The sequence below is a fragment of the Limulus polyphemus genome, unplaced genomic scaffold (genome assembly GCF_000517525.1).
Source record: "Limulus polyphemus unplaced genomic scaffold, Limulus_polyphemus-2.1.2 Scaffold3501, whole genome shotgun sequence".
Lineage (NCBI taxonomy): Eukaryota > Metazoa > Arthropoda > Merostomata > Xiphosura > Limulidae > Limulus > Limulus polyphemus.
In genome coordinates this window covers 13,005-21,788 of record NW_013669111.1, presented here as the reverse complement: position 1 = coordinate 21,788, position 8,784 = coordinate 13,005, and the positions used below count along the sequence as shown (strand labels likewise).

The 8,784-nt window shown below is 32.2% G+C and overlaps 1 protein-coding gene across 3 annotated transcripts in view; it reads left to right on the top strand.

Annotated features, from left to right (window-relative positions):
* LOC106469468 (ankyrin repeat domain-containing protein SOWAHB-like) overlaps nt 1-8,784 on the top strand; it is a 20,559-nt gene that overhangs the window by 3,173 nt on the left and 8,602 nt on the right. For 2 of the 3 annotated variants that reach the window (XM_022397995.1, XM_013929964.2), the window contains exons 2-6: nt 555-710; nt 2,281-2,316; nt 5,218-5,319; nt 6,492-6,503; nt 7,082-7,087. In XM_022397995.1, the coding sequence (XP_022253703.1) occupies nt 555-710; nt 2,281-2,316; nt 5,218-5,319; nt 6,492-6,503; nt 7,082-7,087 (312 nt within the window). The remainder of the gene's footprint in view (nt 1-554; nt 711-2,280; nt 2,317-5,217; nt 5,320-6,491; nt 6,504-7,081; nt 7,088-8,784) is intronic. The other variant, XM_022397996.1, reaches the window with a different exon arrangement.

The window sequence follows — 8,784 nt, the reverse complement described above, 5'->3', positions numbered from 1 at the left end:
GGTGAGCCATAAAATCAACTAAAGTGGGTCACTTATATTTAATAACGAGGTGAGCCATAAAATCAACTAAAGTGGGTCACTTATATTTAATAACAAGGTGAGCCATAAAATCAACTAAAGTGGGTCACTTGTATTTAATAACAAGGTGAGCCATAAAATCAACTAAAGTGGGTCACTTGTATTTAATAACAAGGTGAGTCATAAAATCAACTAAAGTGGGTCACTTATATTTAATAACGAGGTGGTCGTTAAAAAAACTTCCACTAAAATAAATTGGTTGTCTTGTATGTCAACATTTTTTGTCATCAACCTATAGTAACTACTGAAAAGCATTGCTACTATTTCTAAGATGTGTGTTTTGTTGCTCGAGTGAGTTAATATGTAACACATGCCGAGTTTGTCCAGTTGTAAGAAAACACCTACTTTTTAAGAATACTTAATCAATGACCAACTTATCTTCAAGTTTGAGCAAAAAAAAACTTTATTTTCTTATGTGAAAAACAAAATTTAAAAGACAACCTGACTGATAAAAAAAAATTTATTTTTCTATTGAGGAAAATCCCAAACAGAGAGATTTCAAAGAACTGAGCGTGAGACCAGGAAGTGTGAAGGAACATGCCGAAAAATTAAATAAACTTACTGTGGAATCTGACCTCATCCGCGGGACCTTTCCAGGGTCAAGTTCAGCAGAAAACAGAAGAAAAAGCAGTGTAGGAGTATTTGTTTAGAAGTAGCTAAAACGATATTTTCTGTTGAATCCTAACATACATCTTAGCTTATGGACAACAATTTAAGGGACCACTTGGCTGTCCTTGTAAATTTAAACCAGCCACATTTTATTCTTTAGGTAATCATTGATTCCTCTTTGAAACTCCAGTAAAAAGTGATGTCTTCCACTACTTCCGATGACAACTTATTCCGTAAGCCAATGACTGTTAGAAAAATTAAGCCCAGCCTGTCTTTTCCAAGTCTTACATCCATGTCCTTTCATCTCATTATCATCATATAGCACAAAGAAGTCAAAAGCCATTTTCTTGTCCATCCCCAAAGTAATCTTGTAAACTTCAATAAGATCATTTCTTACTCTCGTTTTTCTCTCTCTCTCTTTCTCTAGAGAAAACAAAAAGATTAACATATCCCTGTACGATATCCCTTTCATCCCCAGACTCATCCTAGTAGCCCTCCTCCGAGCTCTTTCCAGTAAGTCAATATCCACATGTAGCAAAAAACAAAACTCTTTGACTCTATATAATTCTAACCAATCTGGAGATAATTAAAGTTTCCCATAATTTATTGCTCATTAACACCATCTGTTCGATCAGAAGACTGTAACAACTGCCAATTAAAAACGTTCTACCCCTCAATGTAACCTATATAGGTTTAACCTTTTGACTACCATTATCATGTCTTAACATTAAAGGATGACAAGGGACCTTTTGATTCATCTAGGGTTGTCCTATCCATTTAATTATACTAAACCCTAAAATACAACTCTATCGTCTCATCAGGCTTTAGTTCATTCCTTATGTATAAAGCCACCCTCACCTCCACTTTTAGAAGGTTCATCTCTATGAAATAACTTATAAACTAGACTTTTAAACCTAACCAAGTTTCATTGATTCCCATTACATCAGTTTTCCATGTCATCTAGAGTCTTGAACTCAGCCATTTTATTCTTAATACTCCTAACATTAGAATAATAACAACTGAACTTAATTTTGAATATTTTGCGCTTATCGTTAAATATAACAGACTTGTTTTTAAAACTGCTATTTATCTTGTCAAGATCTTGAATTCCTATTTCTAAATTACTCATTGCTTTATCTATTGGCTAAGAAGTTGATTGTCTAATGAATGTTAATGTGTCTAAAGGCCACTACTAATTTTGTCTTTGTCATCTTTCTTTTCCAAACTAGATAAATCTGAATACAAATCAATGCAAAGAGATAAGTACCTCTTCTCACTAACAAATTTCTGCTGTAAGGGTGATCCTCAAAATAGGGCTGTTTGTTGGTACATTGCTAGATAATCTGTTACACACAAACACTGAATACTTGAGAGGATAGCTATGATGTCAATGATCTTTCATGTTTTAGAGTTCGATGTGAAGTAGCGTGGGAGAGAGGAACATAGTTCGATAGTCATTCGGTGTTTTTAAATTCCATTTCCATTTAAAAAATTTATGATTTATATATAAATAATATGAATAAATTGACAAGAAGTTTTTAAATTTTATGCTGTGAATTATACATTTAATGATATATCTTTTATTTTTAAAAGGGTTCTGATGATTACGGTTACTTCTTGGTGAATACGGTGAGTAAACAGAATACTGTACTGTTCTTAGGTTTGATAGTTTGATTTAATGTATTAGTAGAGTCTCTGCTGTGCCCACAAGAGTGTAATAATTGATATCACTGTCAGTTTTAGCACCCATAATATTTTTATATATTTTTTAAGAGATTGAAAAACACATTTAATTGACAGATTTAATTATCATGTAGCCATATATTTTAGATCAAAGCTACTCTTCCTAATTTAAACCACTTTTTTTGTATTTTCTAGAACTTTGTCAAGAGTAGTCACTTTCTGTTTAACCTTTTAAGTTCTTTATCCAATAACTACAGTTCTTAGTAGGAGATCTTAAATTCACGGATCACTTCTCTTGGTGCTGGGAGGAACTATTGGTTTTGGGTTTTAAAAATCAAGATCTCCATTTCAAAAATTACAGATTAGGATTCTTTGCAAAACAAAACATAATCACGGAATATGCAAACAAACAACGTTTATTAATAAAAAGTCAATGGATGGGGAGGGTGATTACCTATTTCACAGACTTTTTTGTTTTAACAGCTTGATGCATCTTGTCATAAATGAATTTAATTCAAACGGAGATATGCAGACAAAAAGTTTTGGTTGTTCTAATGGATATATACTGGGTATCACAACTTCTATTTTGTAAATACTTCTTCGAGGTAAACTTTTGCCCAGACTGAACAAATTAAACCCAAACGATAGATAAGGATATCTGATTCGGTTCACTGTATCTCATAGAATGGTTTTACTTAAGTTGATATATTTAAATAATTACAAAAAATATAAAATCTTTCCACATCGAAGTTTATAGAGCATATAAATGTATTTGAACAGTTTACAGTGTCAGATTTAAGTCTGAATATAGAACGTTCCATCTTGAGGCACCGTACTTGTGTGTTCCATCTTAAGGCACCGTACTTGTGTGTTCCATCTTAAGGCACCGTACTTGTGTGTTCCATCTTAAGACACTGTACTTTGTACACAAGTACGGTGCCTCAAGATGGGAACACACAAGTACGGTGCCTCAAGATGGGAACACAAAGTACGGTGCCTCAAGATGGGAACACACCAAGTACGGTGCCTCAAGATGGGAACACACCAAGTACGGTGCCTCAAGATGGGAACACACAAAGTACGGTGCCTCAAGATGGGAACACACAAAGTACGGTGCCTCAAGATGGAACACACAAAGTACGGTGCCTCAAGATGGAACACACAAAGTACGGTGCCTCAAGATTGAACACAAAGTACAGTGCTTTAAGATAGAGGGATAAATAATGAGTCAGTAATATTTAAACTACAATAAACGTTCCTACAATTTAATCAGAAATAGTTTAAGAAAAGTTTGCTTTCAAATTAATAACATTTCATTAGAAATATTTGTTTTTTTATCATGGTGATTATACTATCATTATAAAAATTCTCTACAGTGCCATTGATGCTGAAATAATTTTTGTATTCGGAGTGTGCTGAAAAATTATTAACCAAAATCAAACCTCCTGTACGTAATAGAAACACAAGGGTGCAGCACCCTCCATAAGTCAAGTCAGGAAGGGATGCTGCACCCTTGTACAGTGCAGTTTGACGTTCATATTGTTAATTTTGGTTCTTTGTGCTACTTTCCTGTGAATTGTATAATATATTTATAATATATATATCTATATAATATATTTATATTTGTGTAATTAATTATTTATATATTATACTTTTCTTCTGTACTTTAGAAAATAAATTCAGAATATTTTACCACAAGGTTTTAATCAATTATTCCCCTGGTGTGTATTGATGAAACTATTAACAGGAGCTATGTTGAAGACAACAAGCTTATAAGAATTTAAGATGTTTGCTTAGATAAGTGGTATAGGAAAGATAAATTTGTAGTAATATATTTATTGAAATATTTGTTTGGAAATTTTAGAAATAATTGGTTGAAAGGAAAGAGACTTCCTTGAATATTTTGTTAGTTTTCAGATGGAAAACAAAATGCTTACGTGTGATTCATCATACAGTGTACCAGTTTCAAATGGTATTATATCACCCCATGTCCTCTATTTCTGGATAATTCTCGGTTCTCGACCCAAGTTATTTTGAAATGAAAGGGGTTCGATCTTTCTTTGTATGTGTAGGTAGTCTAGTTTCAGAAACATTGTCTTTCAGAATAGGCTCAACTGACTTTCTGGAGTTTTGAAGTTGTTACGTTTGTATCCTTAATTTGGTTTTACCAAAAAATTAATAATAAATATTCTTTTTTTTTTACCATAGTCACATTCAAGATTAAAAAAGTTGCCCACTTATTGATAAAATATTTTGGAGTATCAAGAGATTAAATCCCAAATTGGCATCGTTTATTCCCAAATCTAGTAAATTATCAAAATATGAACTTCTTGGAATTATTGTAAACTATAAAGAATGTGTTAAAACTGTAGTTCCAACTTTTAGAATGTTCTTGTGAAAAATAAAGTTTCAAACAAAGAAATTCACAACTAATGAAGGTACACGCTCCACTCGACATATGAACCAGTACCAGTATTCTAAAGACATTGTTTCTACTGAGGAACAGAGATTTTATAGATGAGGAACAGTGTCTGCAGTATAGATGTGGAATAAGCTCACAAGAATTTAAAACATATATATTGATAATTGGCTTGAATAAGAGGTTCATATTAAACACTAAAGAAATCATTGAGTTGGAGAGCAGAGTAAGACAGCTTTCTTGTGAAACTATCTTATTTGACTTCGTATTAACAGGTAACTTTCTAAAGAATGATAATTTTAGAGGTAATTAATGCCTTATAATAATCTTAATCTCTTTGTATAAAATTATTAAACTGAATTGTTATGTTATATATTTTATTCAAAAGAAGATTACATAAATCTTACAAAGATGATAATATATACCAGTTTTCTCCAAGACAACGACAGTGGGCTCTAAAATCATCTCAGGCTGATTATCATTCGTTATTACGGCTGCTGAAAGAAGAACCCAAGCTTGCCTCTTTCAAGGTTAGTCAAATACTTGTTTACACTAGCTTGCCTCTTTCAAGGTTAGTCGAATACTTGTTTACACTAAAGAATAAAGGTGCACGTTTAAATCTTCCCATAGTTCTTGCATAAAACTTGCTATCTTTATGTTGAAATGTGATACAAGCAGACAGTTTTCCTTGAGATTGCCATTCACTACATCTTTCTCTTCAATCCATAATTAATCTTAGGTAAAAAAAAATTATTCTGAGGTCTTTTCACCAGAAGACGTAGTATCAATATAAACGTATAGTTTAACTGTTCTCACGATAATGAGCCGGGTTTCAAAACCAAATAGACGTTTACAGATATTATTGCTGTTTGTTTAACACTGAGAGACACTTCTCATTGTCATGTATATTGTTTACTTTTAATATAGTTTACAGATATTATTGCTGTTTGTTTAACACTGAGAGACACTTCTCATTGTCACGTATATTGTTTACTTTTAATATAGTATTTTATCAGCATGCTTGGCTCATTTTTTGTCGTTTAGGGTTATAAATAATTTAAATTTACAGCATAAACATTTCGGTATTGTCATTAGTAGAATTTTTAATCAAATACTGGTGGAACATTCAGATTTGTAGGCCTAAGAAGGAAACGGTTGTTTTGGTAAATTTAGACATTTGCAATGGAGGATGGAGTAGAAAAACATTTTTCCATTATCTTCCTAACACAGATTGGTTTTATATTCAATTTAACCCAGTTGTTCCCAACCTCAATCAGATCTTTGAGCCATTGGTATACTTGGTTTATTTTTTACATCTGTTTTTTTAACAAAGGGTGAGTCAACGGTACATGAACATTGGGTGTTAGCTGGTAGAATACATCGCTAACTCACACTAAGACTATAATTTTGAGGCATATGATTACTTTATTTTTAATGTTTTTCAGAGGTTCTCGCATACCCCCAGGGGTACACATACTACAGGTTTAACTAAATGTCCAGTATTAGCCTTCTTTTGCGTTGATGGCACAGCGCGTACACTAACGTATATCGATTATAGGCTTCACAGTTATGTTTTATTTTATGTCTTTAAATGCCTTAAAAATATATAAAAATAGAAAAATTTTCAAGTTGTGTAATTTTCTCATGGTAATCTTTTTACGTTATGTTTTGTTTCCATGACAACCTGGGATTTCTCCACCAGGACTTCATCACTGTAAGTATACCAATTTCACGTTTTTCTGTTAAAAAAAGCTTAATAAATTTTCCCATGAATGTGTCTCATAGTTTAATGTGTTTTTTATGTCAACAGTTGATGAACATATAATGTTCTCAACTGTGAAACATAACTTGGTTCTTTCGATGCTGAACAATACAGCCACAGAAGTGACAATTAACAACAGGGATTGCAAACAAATCAGTTAGTGAATTTAGATGTGGTATACACCCATACTAAATGAGTTAGTAAAAATATTTGTATAGCTAGTGAGAAATAATTAAAGCAAGCTTAACTCCACATAAACTGAGTTTTTTTTCAAACTAGGAAGATTTTATTTAATAAGTAGATTATCTTTAATGAGAAAGTCTATTATTTTGTGTATGTCATTATTGTTGTTCACAAACTAGAATTGTGTCTGAATCCCAAGTTTTGTTTGTTGTCTGACTGTAATTTTTGTAAAAACTTAGTATAAGTAAAGCTATTATTAAAAGAATGTGCCCTTGTTAGTTTGTCTGATAGTTAAACATGTTGATATCGGATGTTATAGAATAAGGAACACCGATAAGGTTCTTAAGTGGTTTGTTAACTTAAGTTTGCATCCATGTATTTTTTAAATCTATTATTAAGAACATGCTATATTTCCTGTGCAAAGTGTATTAAAATGCTGGAATTAAGTATATACTTACATACAATATTAAGTACAGTTTATACTGTACTTAATATTGTATGTAAGGTCGTGTATGTCTTTGATAGAAAATTTACCAAAAGCAAAGTTCAATTAATGTTTGTAGATAAGTCTCTTAAAGTACTTACTTTTGAAGAAAAAAAGTTTTATATTCATTTAAAGCATTCTCTGAAAAATTTTAAACTTTATGCAAGAAAATTTAAACCTAAGCTGTAAATACAATAAGAAAATGTAAGGATTGCTTCCTTCCAAGTCTTTCGATATAGAAAATCCAGAAAGTCAATCAATGTTAAGTTTAGGGTTTGTAAAAGAACTTTATTTTGGTCCTAAAATTACCCCAGGTGAAACACTTCCATTTTTGGAGCCCCTGGCTTAAACCTGGGAAATATCTGTTTTGGAGCCCCTTGCTTAAACCTGGAGAAACATCTGTTTAGGAGCCCCTTGTTTAAACCCGGAGAAACATCTGTTTAGGAGCCCCTTGTTTAAACCTGGAGAAACATCTGTTTAGGAGCCCCTTGTTTAAACCTGGAGAAACATCTGTTTTGGAGCCCCTTGTTTAAACCTGGAGAAACATCTGTTTTGGAGCCCCTTGTTTAAACCTGGAGAAACATCTGTTTTCAACTGGTGTAATTCTAATAATTAAAAACAACTGTATTCCTTGTACACTTGTGACAACGAGTCCTGCTCAGACTTCTGATAGTATGTTCTAATTATTAGATAGTTTACTAATTAAAACTAGTGCTTCCATAAGATGTAGGAAAGAAATTGAAGTCATGCAGACAACTGTATGAAATGTTAACTTTTGTAAGTCAAATTAAAATGTGATCAAATTCTAACACTAGTTTTATCATTTTCATGCTTGAACCATTTGAACTGGCTCCGTCGATCAGGGGGTAAGTGTAACCATTCTCTCTCGATACGTATACGACTTAACCAAGACATTAAATAAAATGACTAGAATCAGTCAGATCTTTGGGTGTTGGTTATTAGTTGAACGAGAAAGTATATGAAATTATTCAAAAACTTTCAGCATTGGATTTGTGAGTAATGTTGATGGTATCATCTTAAATAATGCTCTGCATGATGTTCTGTTATATATCTGTTCTTATAATAAATGTGATATATACAGCAGAATGAAGAACGTAATAGGTTAGTGTATTTCTGCATTTTTCAAATCTTTGTTGAGTATTTCCCCACTGTTTAGTCAGATAAATTATTAACCTGTAGAAACTCCCTGTGGAATAAGATCTGTTTAGTCACGATAAATTATTAACCTATAGAAACTCCGTGTGGAATAAGATCTGTTTAGTCACGATAAATTATTAACCTATAGAAACTCCGTGTGGAATAAGATCTGTTTAGTCACGATAAATTATTAACCTATAGAAACTCCGTTTGGAATAAGATCTGTTTAGTCACAATAAATTATTAACCTATAGAAACTCCGTGTGGAATAAGATCTGTTTAGTCACGATAAGTTATTAACCTATAGAAACTCCGTGTGGAATAAGATCTGTTTAGTCAGATAAATTATTAACCTGTAGAAACTCCGTGTGGAATAAGATCTGTTTAGTCACGATAAATTATTAACCT